The sequence below is a fragment of the Cherax quadricarinatus genome, chromosome 81 (genome assembly GCF_038502225.1).
Source record: "Cherax quadricarinatus isolate ZL_2023a chromosome 81, ASM3850222v1, whole genome shotgun sequence".
In the NCBI taxonomy this organism is placed as follows: domain Eukaryota; kingdom Metazoa; phylum Arthropoda; class Malacostraca; order Decapoda; family Parastacidae; genus Cherax; species Cherax quadricarinatus.
In genome coordinates, this window is record NC_091372.1 from 7,805,777 (window position 1) to 7,825,378 (window position 19,602).

A 19,602-nucleotide genomic window follows, 5' to 3' on the forward strand; every position below is an offset into this window, starting at 1 on the left:
AAAATTTGATACACCTCATCCCCTGGTTCTTCGTATCCAACTTTGGTTACGCTGTATCTCTAGCAAGCACAAAGATAGTTTTTTGTCGAGTACCCGGTCATGTTGACATACAGGGCAATGAACAGGCAGACACTGCTGTGTGGTCAGCAGTACATGACCTCCCAGTTTCATATAGAGGTGTTCCATTCACAGACTATTTTGCTGTAATTGCTACCCACCCTTGCACCCATTGGCAGCAACATTGGTCTGATCTGCTCTATAATCAACTGCATTCTATTAAACCGAGTATGTATAGGTTTCTGGCCGTCTTCTTATCATCAGTGTCGTGGCTGGGAGACTACTCTCTCCTGTCTTCGCATCGACCACACTCGTCTTACTCGTGGAGAGGTGCCCTGTTCCACTCTGAGAATTGTCAGGTTCCAGTTCCTGTTAGCCACATTCTGTTGGACTGCCCGCTTTATCAACATGCACGCAGAATTTACCTTCGACGCCACCGCTCTACCGCCCTTACTTTATCTTCCCTTCTTGCTGATGGACCCTCCTTTAACCCAGGCTCTCTAATTGACTTTTTGACTGATTTATTGCACAAACTCTGATGATGATGCCTCTAGTACTCATCACAGCCCTTTCTACCTCAATCTCTTGCTACCCTCTACCCCTGCACTGTTGCACTCCATGGCCTAATAATCACCCCCCTCCCTCTTGCTACCCATTGCCCCTGCATCCTTCCCTGCCCAGTGGTGCTGTATGACCCTTGTAGGTTTAGTGCTTCTTTTTGATTATAATTATATTGTTCTTGGAGGTGGCTGTGATACATCCTGCAGTGTGACCTGTGGGAAGGATGAATCATCTTTGTTCTGGTTTCAGTGAGAAAGATTTTGTGCATTCGGTCTCTGCAGTTCCAGATGATGTGTGCGAGGAAACATTATCATTGTTCTCATTTTACTTGTGAAACTGCCACACCCACAGGGGTCACACAGTGCCTGGGAGAATGGGAAGCATTCTGGTTCAATCCTAGGATCAAGAGCTCCTCACTGGCAGTGGCAGGAAGAAGTGTCATGCAGTGACCTTATCTAGTATTCCACCCATACTGACACTGCCTCTCACCCAACTGCACTCTTATAAAAATGTTTGTTGTCCATCCATGTGTACACACTGAAGCTTATTTCACAGGCAAAATGTCTCAATAACATTCTTGTCTGCAAACTATGTTTCATCTTTTTTTTTTACTTGCTAGCCTTGCACCATTTGCCTTCACCTCCATTACTAAGTTTTGACCCTACTTTCAACATACTAAGACTTTGCAAAAACAAGTCAAGTTTTGGTTGATTTGGAGAGTAGCACGTGACCACACCCTTCCCTGTTGTCAGCACATACTTCTTGCTTAAACATTAGGAACCCTTCACCACATGGCACTTTATAACCCTCATGAGTTTGTAACACATTTGTTAATATAATATTAATACCAGTAGGTTTCAAAGGAAAGTAATCTTCCTCACTCTCCTTCATTCTAAAATAATTTAGGGTACAGTACAAAGTTAACTATCATAATGTATTAAGTAAATTATATTTGTGACACTTTAAATTAGTCATTATTAAAATTTACACAATGCTTTTTCCCATGCAAAGCTGATAAAAGTCTATATATAAAAAATACTGTCCTTAAAATTAATTGCCATGTGGTTATCACCGGAATGAATGTCTTTAACCTAATATTTCCTGTGGAAATTTGAACTTTAGAATTTTTAAAAATCATTTAGGTAATTAAAATTAAATTTGCACTTAAAGGGGATTTTTGAAACATAACATAAAAAAAATAATTATATGGATTACTCAAAAGATTCAGATATTTAACCTAAGGAAAATCATCATGGATGAAGAAGATACATATTACACATAGTGTCCAGGAATCATTTATTATAAATAATTAGAGCATGTTTATATTAGACCCAAGTTACACAAAATTAATAAAATTGCATCACCTCACAAGTTAAAGTTGTAAAACAGGTACTTTTTAAAAACACTATATCTCTCATTGCATGGAATGGGTTCAGTCTTCTTTCCATTTTATAAACCACCCATCTGCAACCTTGTGTTATCCGTACTCGTGGATAATTGTCTTAAATTTATATTCTTGTTAAACTGTACACATGAATAGTATGGAATAATACAAGTGGGTTTGCAGCAAGCTCTGCAACTTTATGTACCTTCCTCACAAGCACAATTTGCGAAATACAACCAGTGCACTCGCAGCCCTTCTACAACCCGCGTGTACTTGGTAACAGTTTTGAACAAGTACGTACTCTTAACTGCAGTGTATAGCAGAAAGCCAGTGCAATAATCCATCAATACAGTACTTTCTTACTAAAATTTACTTGAGAATCATTATCATAAGAACTAAGTATAAAAAATCAAATTAGACAATACAGATAGACTAATTAAAATCATTCCGATTTCCATGATACAAAATACATATGCAGTCCCAGCCATAAACCATAAAAATCTAATAAATGACAATACTGTATTGTTATTCATTCTCAAAGTATTTATTTCTTTATTCAGTTGTTAACTGCAGTTCAGTTTGTTGCAAAAGCATTTTTTTTTTAGATATAATCACAGTTATTTGTTCTTCAGAACCGATAATAAATGAACTTCAAGTATGTACACTCAAAATGCAGTTACTTGCGCAAGTCCAAAACAAAAACACTTCCATCTGATGCTGAAGCTCCCACTTTGTCTCCTCGAGAATTCCAACATACCTCAAAAATACCTCCTGTACCTTTGTAGCTGTGGACCAGCTGCCCTGACTGAAAAGTAAAAAAAAAAAAAAAAAAAAAATAAAAAAAATTATTGTAATTATATATTTTTTATTATTAACACACTGGCCGATTCCCACCAAGGCAGGGTGGCCCGAAAAAGAAAAACTTTCACCATCATTCACTCCATCACTGTCTTGCCAGAAGGGTGCTCTACACTACAGTTTTTAAACTGCAACATTAACACCCCTCCTTCAGAGTGCAGGCACTGTACTTCCCATCTCCAGGACTCAAGTCCGGCCTGCCGGTTTCCCTGAATCCCTTCATAAATGTTACTTTGCTCACACTCCAACAGCACGTCAAGTATTAAAAAACATTTGTCTCCATTCACTCCTATCAAACACGCTCACACATGCCTGCTGGAAGTAAAAGCCCCTTGCACACAAAACCACCTTTACCCCCTCCCTCCAACCTTTCCTAGGCCGACCCCTACCCCGCCTTCCTTCCACTACAGACTGATACACTCTTGAAAGTCATTCTGTTTCGCTCCATTCTCTCTACATGTCCGAACCACCTAAACAACCCTTCCTCAGCCCTCTGGACAAAAGTTTTGGTAATCCCGCACCTCCTCCTAACTTCCAAACTACGAATTCTCTGCATTATATTCACACCACACATTGCCCTCAGACATGACATCTCCACTGCCTCCAGCCTTCTCCTCGCTGCAACATTCATCACCCATGCTTCACACCCATATAAGAGCGTTGGTAAAACTATACTCTCATACATTCCCCTCTTTGCCTCCAAGGACAAAGTTCTTTGTCTCCACAGACTCCTAAGTGCACCGCTCACCCTTTTCCCCTCATCAATTCTATGATTCACCTCATCTTTCATAGACCCATCCGCTGACACATCCACTTCCAAATATCTGAATACATTCACCTCCTCCATACTCTCTCCCTCCAATCTGATATCCAATCTTTCATCACCTAATCTTTTTGTTATCCTCATAACCTTACTCTTTCCTGTATTCACTTTCAATTTTCTTCTTTTGCATACCCTACCAAATTCATCCACCAACCTCTGCAACTTCTCTTCAGAATCTCCCAAGAGCACAGTGTCATCAGCAAAGAGCAACTGTGACAACTCCCACTTTATGTGTGATTTTTTATCTTCTAACTCCACGCCTCTTGCCAAGAAACTCACATTTATTTCTCTTACAACCCCATCTATAAATATATTAAACAACCACGGTGACATCACACATCCTTGTCTAAGGCCTACTTTTACTGGGAAATAATCTCCCTCTTTCCTACATACTCTAACTTGAGCCTCACTATCCTCGTAAAAACTCTTCAATGCTTTCAGTAACCTACCTCCTACACCATACACCTGCAACATCTGCCACATTGCCCCCCTATCCACCCTGTCATACGCCTTTTCCAAATCCATAAATGCCACAAAAACCTCTTTAGCCTTATCTAAATACTGTTCACTTATATGTTTCACTGTAAACACCTGGTCCACACACCCCCTACCTTTCCTAAAGCCTCCTTGTTCATTTGCTATCCTATTCTCCATCTTACTCTTAATTCTTTCAATAATAACTCTACCATACACTTTACCAGGTATACTCAACAGACTTTTCCCCCTATAATTTTTGCACTCTCTTTTGTCCCCTTTGCCTTTATACAAAGAAACTATGCATGCTCTCTGCCAATCCCTAGGTACCTTACCCTCTTCCATACATTTATTAAATAATTGCACCAACCACTCCAAAACTATATCCCCACCTGCTTTTAACATTTCTATCTTTATCCCATCAATCCCAGCTGCCTTATTCCCTTTCATTTTACCTACTGCCTCACGAACTTCCCCCACACTCACAACTGGCTCTTCCTCACTCCTACAAGATGTTATTCCTCCTTGCCCTATACATGAAATCACAGCTTCCCTATCTTCATCAACATTTAACAATTCCTCAAAATATTCCTTCCATCTTCCCAATACCTCTGACTCTCCATTTAATAACTCTCCTCTCCTATTTTTAACTGACAAATCCATTTGTTCTCTTCTCTAGGCTTCCTTAACTTGTTAATCTCACTCCAAAACTTTTTCTTATTTTCAACAAAATTTGTTGATAACATCTCACCCACTCTCTCATTTGCTCTCTTTTTACATTGCTTCACCACTCTCTTAACCTCTCTCTTTTTCTCCATATACTCTTCCCTCCTTGCATCACTTCTACTTTGTAAAAACTTCTCATATGCTAACTTTTTCTCCCTTACTACTCTCTTTACATCATCATTCCACCAATCGCTCCTCTTCCCTCCCGCACCCACTTTCCTGTAACCACAAACTTCTGCTGAACACTCTAACACTACATTTTTAAACCTACCCCATACCTCTTTGACCACATTGCCTATGCTCTCATTAGCCCATCTATCCTCCAATAGCTGTTTATATCTTACCCTAACTGCCTCCTCTTTTAGTTTATAAACCTTCACCTCTCTCTTCCCTGATGCTTCTATTCTCCTTGTATCCCATCTATCTTTTACTCTCAGTGTAGCTACAATTAAGAAGTGATCTGATATATCTGTGGCCCTTCTATAAACATGTACATCCTGAAGTCTACTCAACAGTCTTTTATCTACCAATACATAATCCAACAAACTACTGTCATTTTGCCCTACATCATATCTTGTATACTTATTTATCCTCTTTTTCTTAAAATATGTATTACCTATAACTAAACCCCTTTCTATACAAAGTTCAATCAAAGGGCTCCCATTATCATTTACACCTGGCACCCCAAACTTACCTACCACACCCTCTCTAAAAGTTTCTCCTACTTCAGCATTCAGGTCCCCTACCACAATTACTCTCACTTGGTTCAAAGGTTACTATACATTCACTTAACATCTCCCCAAATCTCTCTCTCCTCTACATTCCTCTCTTCTCCAGGTGCATACACGCTTATTATGACCCACTTTTCGCATCCAACCTTTACTTTAATCCACATAATTCTTGAATTTACACATTCATATTCTCTTTTCTCCTTCCATAACTGATCCTTAAACATTATTGCTACCCCTTCCTAACTCTCTCAGATACTCCAGATTTAATCCCATTTATTTCCCCCCACTGAAACTCCCCTACCCCCTTCAGCTTTGTTTCGCTTAGGGCCAGGACATCCAACTTCTTTTCATTCGTAACTTCAGCAATCATCTGTTTCTTGTCATCCGCACTACATCCATGCACATTCAAGCATCCCAGTTTTATAAAGTTTTTCTTCTTCTCTTTTTTAGTAAATGTCTACAGGAGAAGGGGTTACTAGCCCATTGCTCCCGGCATTTTAGTCGCCTCATACGACACGCATGGCTTACGGAGGAAAGATTCTTTTCCACTTCCCCATGGACAATAGAAGAAATAAAGAAGAACAAGAGCTATTTAGAAAAAGGAGAAAAACCTAGATGTATGTATGTATGTATGTATGTATGTATGTATGTATGTATGTATGTATGTATATATATATATATATATATATGTATGTATCTATGTATATATATATATATATATATATATATATATATATATATATATATATATATATATATATATATATATGCAAGCGTGCATGAGCGTGTTAGATAGGAGTGAATGGAGACGAATGATACTTGGGACCTGACGATCTGTTGGAGTGTGAGCAGGGTAATATTTAGTGAAGGGATTCAGGGAAACCGGTTATTTTCATATAGTCGGACTTGAGTCCTGGAAATGGGAAGTACAATGCCTGCACTTTAAAGGAGTGGTTTGGGATATTGGCAGTTTGGAGGGATATGTTGTGTATCTTTATACGTATATGCTTCTAAACTGTTGTATTCTGGGCACCTCTGCAAAAGCAGTGATAATGTGTGAGTGTGGTGAAAGTGTTGAATGATGAAAGTATTTTCTTTTTGGGGATTTTCTTTCTTTTTTGGGTCACCCTGCCTCGGTGGGAGACGGCCGACTTGTTAAAAAAAAAAAAAAACATATGGGAGACGACCGACTTGTTGAAAAAAAAAAAAAAAAAAAAAAAAAATATATATATATATATATATATATATATATATATATATATATATATATATATATATATATATATATATATATATATATATATATATATATATATATATATATATATATATATATATTATGGTAGTAGGTTGGTAGACAGCAACCACCCAGGGAGGTACTACCGTCCTGCCAAGTGAGTGTAAAACGAAGCCTGTGATTGTTTTACATGATGGTAGGATTGCTGATGTCTTTTGTCTGTCTCATAAATATGCAAGATTACAGGCATGTCTTGCTACTTCTACTTACACTTAGGTCACACTACACATACATGTACACATTTATTTATACACACTCATCTGAGTTTTCTTTGATTTTATCTTAATAGTTCTTGGTCTTATTAATTTTCCTTTTATATCCATGGGGAAGTGGAATAAGAATCTTTCCTCCGTAAGCCATGCGTGTTGTAAAAGTCAACTAAAATGCCGGGAACAATGGGCTAGTAACCCCTTTTCCTGTAAAGATTACTAAAAAGAATAAGAAGAAGAAAATTGTCAAAGTGGGAAGTCTGAATGTGCGTGGATGTTGTGCAGATGATAAGAAAGAGATGATTGTGGATGTTATGAATGAGAAGAAGCTGGATGTCCTGGCTTTAAGTGAAACAAAGCTGAAGGGGGTGGGAGAGTTTCAGTGGAGAGGAATAAATGGGATTAGGTCAGGGGTTTCAAATAGAGTTAGAGCTAAAGAAGGAGTAGCAATAATGTTGAAGGATAAGCTATGGCAGGAAAAGAGGGACTATAAATGTATTAATTCAAGGATTATGTGGAGTAAAATAAAGATTGGATGTGAAAAGTGGGTTATAATAAGCGTGTATGCACCTGGAGAAGAGAGAAGTGTAGAGGAGAGAGAGAGATTTTGGGAAATGTTGAGTGAATGCGTGGGGAGTTTTGAATCAAGTGTGAGAGTAATGGTGGTTGGGGATTTTAATGCTAAAGTGGGTAAAAATGTTATGGAGGGAGTAGTAGGTAAATTTGGGGTGCCAGGGGTAAATGTAAATGGGGAGCCTTTAATTGAGCTATGTGTAGAAAGAAATTTGGTAATAAGTAATACATATTTTATGAAAAAGAGGATAAATAAATATACAAGGTATGATGTAGCACGTAATGAAAGTAGTTTATTAGATTATGTATTGGTGGATAAAAGGTTGATGGGTAGGCTCCAGGATGTACATGTTTATAGAGGGGCAACTGATATATCGGATCATTATTTAGTTGTAGCTACAGTTAGAGTAAGAGGTAGATGGGAAAAGAGGAAGGTGGCAACAACAAGTAAGAGGGAGGTGAAAGTGTATAAACTAAGGGAGGAGGAAGTTCGGGTGAGATATAAGCGACTATTGGCAGAAAGGTGGGCTAGTGCAAAGATGAGTAGTGGGGGGGTTGAAGAGGGTTGGAATAGTTTTAAAAATGCAGTATTAGAATGTGGGGCAGAAGTTTGTGGTTATAGGAGGGTGGGGGCAGGAGGAAAGAGGAGTGATTGGTGGAATGATGAAGTAAAGGGTGTGATAAAAGAGAAAAAGGTAGCTTATGAGAGGTTTTTACAAAGCAGAAGTGTTATAAGAAGAGCAGAGTATATGGAGAGTAAAAGAAAGGTAAAGAGAGTGGTGAGAGAGTGCAAAAGGAGAGCAGATGATAGAGTGGGAGAGGCACTGTCAAGAAATTTTAATGAAAATAAGAAAAAATTTTGGAGTGAGTTAAACAAGTTAAGAAAGCCTAGGGAAAATATGGATTTGTCAGTTAAAAACAGAGTAGGGGAGTTAGTAGATGGGGAGATGGAGGTATTGGGTAGATGGCGAGAATATTTTGAGGAACTTTTAAATGTTAAGGAAGAAACAGAGGCAGTAATTTCATGCACTGGTCAGGGAGGTATACCATCTTTTAGGAGTGAAGAAGAGCAGAATGTAAGTGTGGGGGAGGTACGTGAGGCATTACGTAAAATGAAAGGGGGTAAAGCAGCTGGAACTGATGGGATCATGACAGAAATGTTAAAAGCAGGGGGGGATATAGTGTTGGAGTGGTTGGTACTTTTGTTTAATAAATGTATGAAAGAGGGGAAGGTACCTAGGGATTGGCAGAGAGCATGTATAGTCCCTTTATATAAAGGGAAAGGGGACAAAAGAGACTGTAAAAATTATAGAGGAATAAGCTTACTGAGTATACCAGGAAAAGTGTACGGTAGGGTTATAATTGAAAGAATTAGAGGTAAGACAGAATGTAGGATTGCGGATGAGCAAGGAGGTTTTAGAGTGGGTAGGGGATGTGTAGATCAGGTGTTTACATTGAAGCATATATGTGAACAGTATTTAGATAAAGATAGGGAAGTTTTTATTGCATTTATGGATTTAGAAAAGGCATATGATAGAGTGGATAGAGGAGCAATGTGGCAGATGTTGCAAGTATATGGAATAGGTGGTAAGTTATTAAATGCTGTAAAGAGTTTTTATGAGGATAGTGAGGCTCAGGTTAGGGTGTGTAGAAGAGAGGGAGACTACTTCCCGGTAAAAGTAGGTCTTAGACAGGGATGTGTAATGTCACCATGGTTGTTTAATATATTTATAGATGGGGTTGTAAAGGAAGTAAATGCTAGGGTGTTTGGGAGAGGGGTGGGATTAAATTATGGGGAATCAAATTCAAAATGGGAATTGACACAGTTACTTTTTGCTGATGATACTGTGCTTATGGGAGATTCTAAAGAAAAATTGCAAAGGTTAGTGGATGAGTTTGGGAATGTGTGTAAAGGTAGAAAGTTGAAAGTGAACATAGAAAAGAGTAAGGTGATGAGGGTGTCAAATGATTTAGATAAAGAAAAATTGGATATCAAATTGGGGAGGAGGAGTATGGAAGAAGTGAATGTTTTCAGATACTTGGGAGTTGACGTGTCGGCGGATGGATTTATGAAGGATGAGGTTAATCATAGAATTGATGAGGGAAAAAAGGTGAGTGGTGCGTTGAGGTATATGTGGAGTCAAAAAACGTTATCTATGGAGGCAAAGAAGGGAATGTATGAAAGTATAGTAGTACCAACACTCTTATATGGGTGTGAAGCTTGGGTGGTAAATGCAGCAGCGAGGAGACGGTTGGAGGCAGCGGAGATGTCCTGTTTAAGGGCAATGTGTGGTGTAAATATTATGCAGAAAATTCGGAGTGTGGAAATTAGGAGAAGGTGTGGAGTTAATAAAAGTATTAGTCAGAGGGCAGAAGAGGGGTTGTTGAGGTGGTTTGGTCATTTAGAGAGAATGGATCACAGTAGAATGACATGGAAAGCATATAAATCTATAGGGGAAGGAAGGCGGGGTAGGGGTCGTCCTCGAAAGGGTTGGAGAGAGGGGGTAAAGGAGGTTTTGTGGGTAAGGGGCTTGGACTTCCAGCAAGCGTGCGTGAGCGTGTTAGATAGGAGTGAATGGAGACGAATGGTACTTGGGACCTGACGATCTGTTGGAGTGTGAGCAGGGTAATATTTAGTGAAGGGATTCAGGGAAACCGGTTATTTTCATATAGTCGGACTTGAGTCCTGGAAATGGGAAGTACAATGCCTGCACTTTAAAGGAGGGGTTTGGGATATTGGCAGTTTGGAGGGATATGTTGTGTATCTTTGTATGTTTATGCTTCTGGACTGTTGTATTCTGAGCGCCTCTGCAAAGACAGTGATAGTGTGCGAGTGTGGTGAAAGTGTTGAATGATGATGGAAGTGTTTTCTTTTTGGGGATTTTCTTTCTTTTTTGGGTCACCCTGCCTCGGTGGGAGACGGCCGACTTGTTGAAAAAAAAAAAAAAAAAAAAAAAAAAAAAAAAAAAAAAAAAAAAAATATATATATATATATATACATACATACATGTAAGTGTGGGGGAGGTACGTGAGGCATTACGTAAAATGAAAGGGGGTAAAGCAGCTGGAACTGATGGGATCATGACAGAAATGTTAAAAGCAGGGGGGGATATAGTGTTGGAGTGGTTGGTACTTTTGTTTAATAAATGTATGAAAGAGGGGAAGGTACCTAGGGATTGGCAGAGAGCATGTATAGTCCCTTTATATAAAGGGAAAGGGGACAAAAGAGACTGTAAAAATTATAGAGGAATAAGCTTACTGAGTATACCAGGAAAAGTGTACGGTAGGGTTATAATTGAAAGAATTAGAGGTAAGACAGAATGTAGGATTGCGGATGAGCAAGGAGGTTTTAGAGTGGGTAGGGGATGTGTAGATCAGGTGTTTACATTGAAGCATATATGTGAACAGTATTTAGATAAAGATAGGGAAGTTTTTATTGCATTTATGGATTTAGAAAAGGCATATGATAGAGTGGATAGAGGAGCAATGTGGCAGATGTTGCAAGTATATGGAATAGGTGGTAAGTTATTAAATGCTGTAAAGAGTTTTTATGAGGATAGTGAGGCTCAGGTTAGGGTGTGTAGAAGAGAGGGAGACTACTTCCCGGTAAAAGTAGGTCTTAGACAGGGATGTGTAATGTCACCATGGTTGTTTAATATATTTATAGATGGGGTTGTAAAGGAAGTAAATGCTAGGGTGTTTGGGAGAGGGGTGGGATTAAATTATGGGGAATCAAATTCAAAATGGGAATTGACACAGTTACTTTTTGCTGATGATACTGTGCTTATGGGAGATTCTAAAGAAAAATTGCAAAGGTTAGTGGATGAGTTTGGGAATGTGTGTAAAGGTAGAAAGTTGAAAGTGAACATAGAAAAGAGTAAGGTGATGAGGGTGTCAAATGATTTAGATAAAGAAAAATTGGATATCAAATTGGGGAGGAGGAGTATGGAAGAAGTGAATGTTTTCAGATACTTGGGAGTTGACGTGTCGGCGGATGGATTTATGAAGGATGAGGTTAATCATAGAATTGATGAGGGAAAAAAGGTGAGTGGTGCGTTGAGGTATATGTGGAGTCAAAAAACGTTATCTATGGAGGCAAAGAAGGGAATGTATGAAAGTATAGTAGTACCAACACTCTTATATGGGTGTGAAGCTTGGGTGGTAAATGCAGCAGCGAGGAGACGGTTGGAGGCAGCGGAGATGTCCTGTTTAAGGGCAATGTGTGGTGTAAATATTATGCAGAAAATTCGGAGTGTGGAAATTAGGAGAAGGTGTGGAGTTAATAAAAGTATTAGTCAGAGGGCAGAAGAGGGGTTGTTGAGGTGGTTTGGTCATTTAGAGAGAATGGATCACAGTAGAATGACATGGAAAGCATATAAATCTATAGGGGAAGGAAGGCGGGGTAGGGGTCGTCCTCGAAAGGGTTGGAGAGAGGGGGTAAAGGAGGTTTTGTGGGTAAGGGGCTTGGACTTCCAGCAAGCGTGCGTGAGCGTGTTAGATAGGAGTGAATGGAGACGAATGGTACTTGGGACCTGACGATCTGTTGGAGTGTGAGCAGGGTAATATTTAGTGAAGGGATTCAGGGAAACCGGTTATTTTCATATAGTCGGACTTGAGTCCTGGAAATGGGAAGTACAATGCCTGCACTTTAAAGGAGGGGTTTGGGATATTGGCAGTTTGGAGGGATATGTTGTGTATCTTTATATGTTTATGCTTCTAGACTGTTGTATTCTGAGCACCTCTGCAAAAACAGTGATAATGTGCGAGTGTGGTGAAAGTGTTGAATGATGATGAAAGTATTTTCTTTTTGGGGATTTTCTTTCTTTTTTGGGTCACCCTGCCTCGGTGGGAGACGGCCGACTTGTTGAAAAAAAAAAAAAAAAAAAAAAATACATACATATATACATATATACATATATACATACATACATATACATACATGCGTGTCTGTGAAGTGTGACCAAAGTGTAAGTAGGAGTAGCAAGATATCCCTGTTATCTAGCATGTTTATGAGACAGAAAAAGACACCAGCAATCCTACCATCATGCAAAACAGTTACAGGTTTCTGGCAGGACGGTAGTACTTCCCTGGGTGGTTGCTGTCTACCAACCTACTACCTACATACATATATAACACTAAATCCCAAACAAATACATAATGATGAGATCAATACCTTAGACATTTTTATATATATTCTCTGTAGTATTGAAAAGTCAATAGCTAAGGTCTAAGGTCAGATTAACTGTTTGACCTTTGCTGCCTTTAAGTAGATGAATGGTTAGCTGCAGATTGAAGGATCATGATTCCAAGAAATGGTATTACTATTCCCTTCCTAGGACCAAATTTGATTACCTTACATTTCCTAGGCACTGTATAACCCTTATAGATCTCTTATTATAATAATCTGACCTGTGCTAATGCAGCTCACAAACTTAAGTGGCCCAAGTGCTAATCCATGAGCACTAAAGGGTGTGGAACTGTTATCAATTGTTTACAAGCTGAGCATGAAGAACCTTGCCATCAAAGGGTTTAAGAATGCAGCCAGGAAGCACTGCAGAAAAGCCAGGCTTCCTAAAGGCTGCAAGATTTTGATACTACTAAGTACAACAATTTGTTTGCTCACCTGCTGAAAAACTAGTTTCAGAGGAAAAAAAAAAATTCAAACCACATCATAGCCTTGATCTAGCCTAAGTATCAAGGAGTAGAGTAATTATTGTTTTAAAAAGTATCACAGTAAACTATCATCTGCTTTTCTCCAGTTTAAAAAACAGGGAAACTGAACCACTTACCTCTATGGTCAGCCACTCTGTAATTGGGTCAATTAAAATAGCAGGGTTTCCTTGACTGCATCACTAATGGAAATTAAATTTTTTTTATAGCAATTACATTCTATGTATCTACAAAACCTGCATTAAAACCATACCCCCGGCCGGGATTGAACCCGCGGTCATAGAGTCTCAAAACTCCAGCCCGTCGCGCTAGCCACTAGTGGCTAGCGCGACGGGCTGGAGTTTTGAGACTCTATGACCGCGGGTTCAATCCCGGCCGGGGGTATGGTTTATTTGCAATCGTGTCATTACGATTTCTTAAGTCCTGCATTAAAAGTTAGAAAGAAAATTTAGTGGTAAATGCAATTGTGGGTTGTAAGAGAAGTGAATTCTAGAGTTAGGCTTAGGAAAAGATATCAAAAGGTAATGAATATAAAATAAGAGTTGTTTCACTTTGCTGATAGCATAGTGGTTTTTAAATTCAAAAGTACAGTTTCAGAGGCTGGAGGAGTCTGGCAGGGAGTGTACCAGAAGAAAGTTGAAAGTGAATAAAGAAAAGAGCAAGGTGATGAAAAGAAAGTAAAAACAATGAAAGATTGGAGGGAGACTATGAAGTGAATGTATTTACATACTTTTGGAGTGGCATCAACAGATGGCTCTATGAAAGAAGAGGCAAGTCATAAAATAGATGATGAAACGGTTGGATTGTCTAGGGTCTACAGAAAGCAAGAACCTTGTCAAAAGATACAAAATGGGAAATGTACTCGAGTACAATGGTGCCAACACTTTTGTATGGGTGTGAGGCATGATCTTGGAATCCTGTGGCAGAGGATGGAGGCAGTGCTTGTGACCAATGTGCGGTGTGAATATTATGCACACCATCTTCCACTCCCAGATGATAATTCTGGGAATGGAAAATGGTGTGGTGGTACAAAAGATAATTCAGGGAATGGAAATTGTTGAGATACTTGGGCAATTTAGAAGGACTGGAACAAATTAAGCTGACTAAGAGGATATATGGATTAATTAGGATTACTAACCTGAGTAGACCATATATGGACACACTTATCAAAGCTCCCAGATGCTAGGAACTTGCCATCTGGAGAAAAGGCCACAGAATATACTGGTTCGGAGTGTCTGGTAAGGGTGTGAATGCAGGCTCCCCTCTCTACATCCCAAAGACGTACAGTGGAGTCAAATGAAGCACTGTTGATTAAAATCATTTAAAAAAATTATTCATTTCCAATCAGCTTCAAAAATGTAGCACCCATCAGATAAAATCATTGTTACATTAGCCTATAGGCTAAAAATATATTTCAGGTCCACAACTTATCTTGGTATCAATATGTTGTGAGTATTTACAAGAGAACCCCTGTATCCATGGATACAGCTACAGTTATGCATTGTTACCCCCTCAAGGGAGGTTCCTTGATGCTGGTGAGGGGCTCTTAATCTAGCTAGGGAATTGGATCTGTGCTCCGGTTCCCTGAATTGAGCCTGAATACTTTCTACCCCCCCCCACATGCACTGTATAATCCTACAGGTTTAGCACTCCCCCATGATTATAAAAATAATTATAATAATATGTTTGGCCCAAAAACACTTAATTTATTTACCAACAAGACAGAAGAAAAACATTATGATTACCTAGCAAGTATAAGGTTCAGATCTACATTGTAATGCGTGTCATAGGAGGTGACTAAAATACCAGGATCAAGGGGATAGTAGCCCCTTTTCCTGTATAAATTACTAAATGTAAAAGGAAAAAAGTTTAGTTTTTCCTTTTAGGTCACCCTGCTTCACTAGAAGATAGCCTGTGAATTGAAAAAAAAAAAATTGAATTGTATTATAAAAACAGTATAGTTACCTAGCAAGTATGAGGTTCATATTTGGATTGTTGGTACCAGGCCCAGTTGGTGACCACTTGATTGTATAAATCTCTTTGCTGTGTGCTTGTAAGTCGTGTACGCAAGTATCCTGACGCATAGACCAAATCTGAAATTCAAGTTAGCTACAATATATAATAAGCAAATGAGAAAGATTTGAATAATAACAATATAGTTGAGAGTTTTAAAAAAAATAATTTCATAGTAATTATGGTAAGTATATATGTATGACTTTATATATTAAGTTAAAAGTTAAAAACATTTAATATTTCAAATGTATTTATTAATGATTAATATATTTTTGGTCATCACTGCTTTTTGCTATTTTTATTCTTTACTATTTTCAATGGGAGAGAAGGCAGTCACCCAATTTTTTAGCATTAACCCCTTGACTGTCGCAACCCCCAATCCTGAGGTGTCTCCTGGTGTCGCAAAATTTAAAAAAAAAAATTATTTTCTTATGAAATGATAAGAGAATCTTTTCCCAATTGTAATGACACCAAAAAACGAAATTTGATGGAAAACTGATGGAATTACGCTCTTGCAAAGTTAGCGACCTCGGCGATACTTACAAATTGGCGATTTCGCCTACTTTGAGCCCTATTTTTGGCTAATTCCATTGTTCCAGTCGACCAAACTCATAGCTATTTCTTCAGAACTCAGTTTTTTTTATCGACTGAGTACAAGAAACTGCCCATTTACCAATTTCAACTACCCAATAATATTGTCAGAAATTTGCAATTTGGCCAATTTCACGAAAATTAAAAAATATGACAATTTCAAAATAGGGTCCAGAATGAACAATGCAGACATTCCTGGCTCTAAAATAACATTTTCTTTGTTCATCAGTCACATCTCCAAGCCCCACTGATATTACTCTTGCTTTCTATTTTGAATTTTTATTCAAACAAAAAATAGAAGATTTACTGTTATGCAGACTACTGTAATAATTGTACAAATAATGTCAACCCATTCATGACTGCATATCAGAATGGCTAGTTGGACATTTATTGGACAATGACATCATTTGTTTACTTTTGAACATCAGCAAAAATCAAACATTTCCCCTACTTTGAGCTCCATTTCCAGGTTCTTTTTATAGTAAACCAATCAAAAGCACCTCTATTTCTATAAAATGTTTTCCATTCTATCAAATGAGACCAAGAAAACGAGAATACAACCATAAATACTATACGAAAATATACCACAAAGTTGGCATTTTAATTAAAAAAAAAAAGGTCGGAGTTTTTTTTTTCTCATTATGCACTGCGTGCTCCAGGATTTTTTTTATATGGTGCACACTGACTACACAGACCCATTCTCTCACATGTGGGCCTACCAGCTTTCTCCTGCTTGATTTGAAGCCGCTAGAATTTAAGAGTACAGTGGACCCCCGGTTAACGATATTTTTTCATTCCAGAAGTATGTTCAGGTGCCAGTACTGACCGAATTTGTTCCCATAAGGAATATTGTGAAGTAGATTAGTCCATTTCAGACCCCCAAACATACACGTACAAACGCACTTACATAAATACACTTACATAATTGGTCGCATTGGGAGGTGATCGTTATGCGGGGGTCCACTGTATATATACGTCAGAGGGCTGAAGAGGGTTTGTTGAGGTTTGGTCATTTAGAGAGAATGGATCAAAGTAGAATGACATGGAGAGCATATAAATCTGTAGGGGAAGGAAGGCAGGGTAGGGGTAGTCTTCGAAAAGGTTGGAAGGAGGGGGTAAAGGAGGTGTTGTGAGCGAGGGGTTTGGACTTCCAGCAAGCGTGCGTGAGCGTGTTAGATAGGAGTGAATGGAGACAAATGGTATTTGGGACCTGACGATCTCTTGGAGTATGAGCAGAGTAATATTTAGTGAAGGGATTCAGGGAAACCGGTTATTTTATATAACCAGACTTGAGTCCTGGAAATGGGAAGTACAATGCCTGCACTCTAAAGGAGGGGTTTGGGATATTGGCAGTTTGGAGAGATATATTGTGTATTTTTATACGTATATGCTTCTAAACTGTTGTATTCTGGGCACCTCTGCAAAAACAGTGATATGTGTGAGTGAGGTGAAAGTGTTGAATGATGATGAAAGTATTTTCTTTTTGGGGATTTTCTTTCTCTTTGGGTCACCCTGCCTCGGTGGGAGACGGCCGGCTTGTTGAATCAAGTGTGAGAGTAGTGGTGGTTGGGGATTTCAATGCTAAAGTGGGTAAAAATGTTATAGAGGGAGTAGTAGGTAAATTTGGGGTGCCAGGGGTAAATGTAAATGGGGAGCCTTTAATTGAGCTATGTGTAGAAAGAAATTTGGTAATAAGTAATACATATTTTATGAAAAAGAGGATAAATAAATATACAAGGTATGATGTAGCATGTAATGAAAGTAGTTTGTTAGATTATGTATTGGTGGATAAAAGGTTGATGGGTAGGCTCCAGGATGTACATGTTTATAGAGGGGCAACTGATATATCGGATCATTATTTAGTTGTAGCTACAGTTAGAGTAAGAGGTAGATGGGAAAAGAGGAAGGTGGCAACAACAAGTAAGAGGGAGGTGAAAGTGTATAAACTAAGGGAGGAGGAAGTTCGGGTGAGATATAAGCGACTATTGGCAAAAAGGTGGGCTAGTGCAAAGATGAGTAGTGGGGGGTTGAAGAGGGTTGGAATAGTTTTAAAAATGCAGTATTAGAATGTGGGGCAGAAGTCTGTGGTTATAGGAGGGTGGGGGCAGGAGGAAAGAGGAGTGATTGGTGGAATGATGAAGTAAAGGGTGTGATAAAAGAGAAAAAGGTAGCTTACGAGAGGTTTTTACAAAGCAGAAGTGTTATAAGAAGAGCAGAGTATATGGAGAGTAAAAAAAAGGTGAAGAGAGTGGTGAGAGAGTGCTAAAGGAGAGCAGAAAAAATTTTGGAGTGAGTTAAACAAGTTAAGAAAGCCTAGGGAAAGTATGGATTTGTCAGTTAAAAACAGAGAAGGGGAGTTAGAAGATGGGGAGAGGAAGGTATTACATAGATGGCGAGAATATTTTGAGGAACTTTTAAAAGTTGAGGAAGAAAGGGAGGCGGTAATTTCATGCACTGGCCAGGGAGGTATACCATCTTTTAGGAGTGAAGAAGAGCAGAATGTAAGTGTGGTGGAGGTACGTGAGGCATTACGTAGAATGAAAGGGGGTAAAGCAGCTGGAACTGATGGGATCATGACAGAAATGTTAAAAGCAGGGGGGGATATAGTGTTGGAGTGGTTGGTACTTTTGTTTAATAAATGTATGAAAGAGGGAAAGGTACCTAGGGATTGGCGGAGAGCATGTATAGTCCCTTTATATAAAGGGAAAGGGAACAAAAGAGATTGTAAAAATTATAGAGGAATAAGTTTACTGAGTATACCAGGAAAAGTATACGGTAGGGTTATAATTGAAAGAATTAGAGGTAAGACAGAATGTAGGATTGCGGATGAGCAAGGAGGTTTCAGAGTGGGTAGGGGATGTGTAGATCAAGTGTTTACATTGAAGGATATATGTGAACAGTATTTAGATAAAGGTAGGGAAGTTTTTATTGCATTTATGGATTTAGAAAAGGCATATGATAGAGTGGATAGAGGAGCAATGTGGCAGATGTTGCAAGTATATGGAATAGGTGGTAAGTTACTAAATGCTGTGAAGAGCTTTTATGAGGATAGTGAGGCTCAGGTTAGGGCATGTAGAAGAGAGGGAGAATACTTCCCGGTAAAAGTAGGTCTTAGACAGGGATGTGTAATGTCACCATGGTTGTTTAATATATTTATAGATGGGGTTGTAAAAGAAGTAAATGCTAGGGTGTTCGGGAGAGGGGTGGGATTAAATTATGGGGAATCAAATTCAAAATGGGAATTGACACAGTTACTTTTTGCTGATGATACTGTGCTTATGGGAGATTCTAAAGAAAAATTGCAAAGGTTAGTGGATGAGTTTGAGAATGTGTGTAAAGGTAGAAAGTTGAAAGTGAACATAGAAAAGAGTAAGGTGATGAGGGTATCAAATGATTTAGATAAAGAAAAATTGGATATCAAATTGGGGAGGAGGAGTATGGAAGAAGTGAATGTTTTCAGATACTTGGGAGTTGACGTGTCGGCGGATGGATTTATGAAGGATGAGGTTAATCATAGAACTGATGAGGGAAAAAAGGTGAGTGGTGCGTTGAGGTATATGTGGAGTCAAAAAACGTTATCTATGGAGGCAAAGAAGGGAATGTATGAAAGTATAGTAGTACCAACACTCTTATAT

General features: G+C 38.7%; 1 protein-coding gene across 3 annotated transcripts in view; it reads right to left on the reverse strand.

Moving 5' to 3' along the window:
• Positions 1 to 1,890: 1,890 nt before the first annotated feature.
• Positions 1,891 to 19,602, reverse strand: part of ebi (transducin beta like ebi) — a 56,071-nt gene continuing 38,359 nt past the window's right edge. For all 3 annotated transcript variants that reach the window (XM_070102313.1, XM_070102315.1, XM_070102314.1), the window contains 3 exons: positions 15,329 to 15,456; positions 14,502 to 14,667; positions 1,891 to 2,807 (listed from right to left, as the gene is read on the reverse strand). In XM_070102313.1, the coding sequence (XP_069958414.1) occupies positions 2,679 to 2,807; positions 14,502 to 14,667; positions 15,329 to 15,456 (423 nt within the window). In that variant the 3' untranslated portion in view covers positions 1,891 to 2,678. The remainder of the gene's footprint in view (positions 2,808 to 14,501; positions 14,668 to 15,328; positions 15,457 to 19,602) is intronic.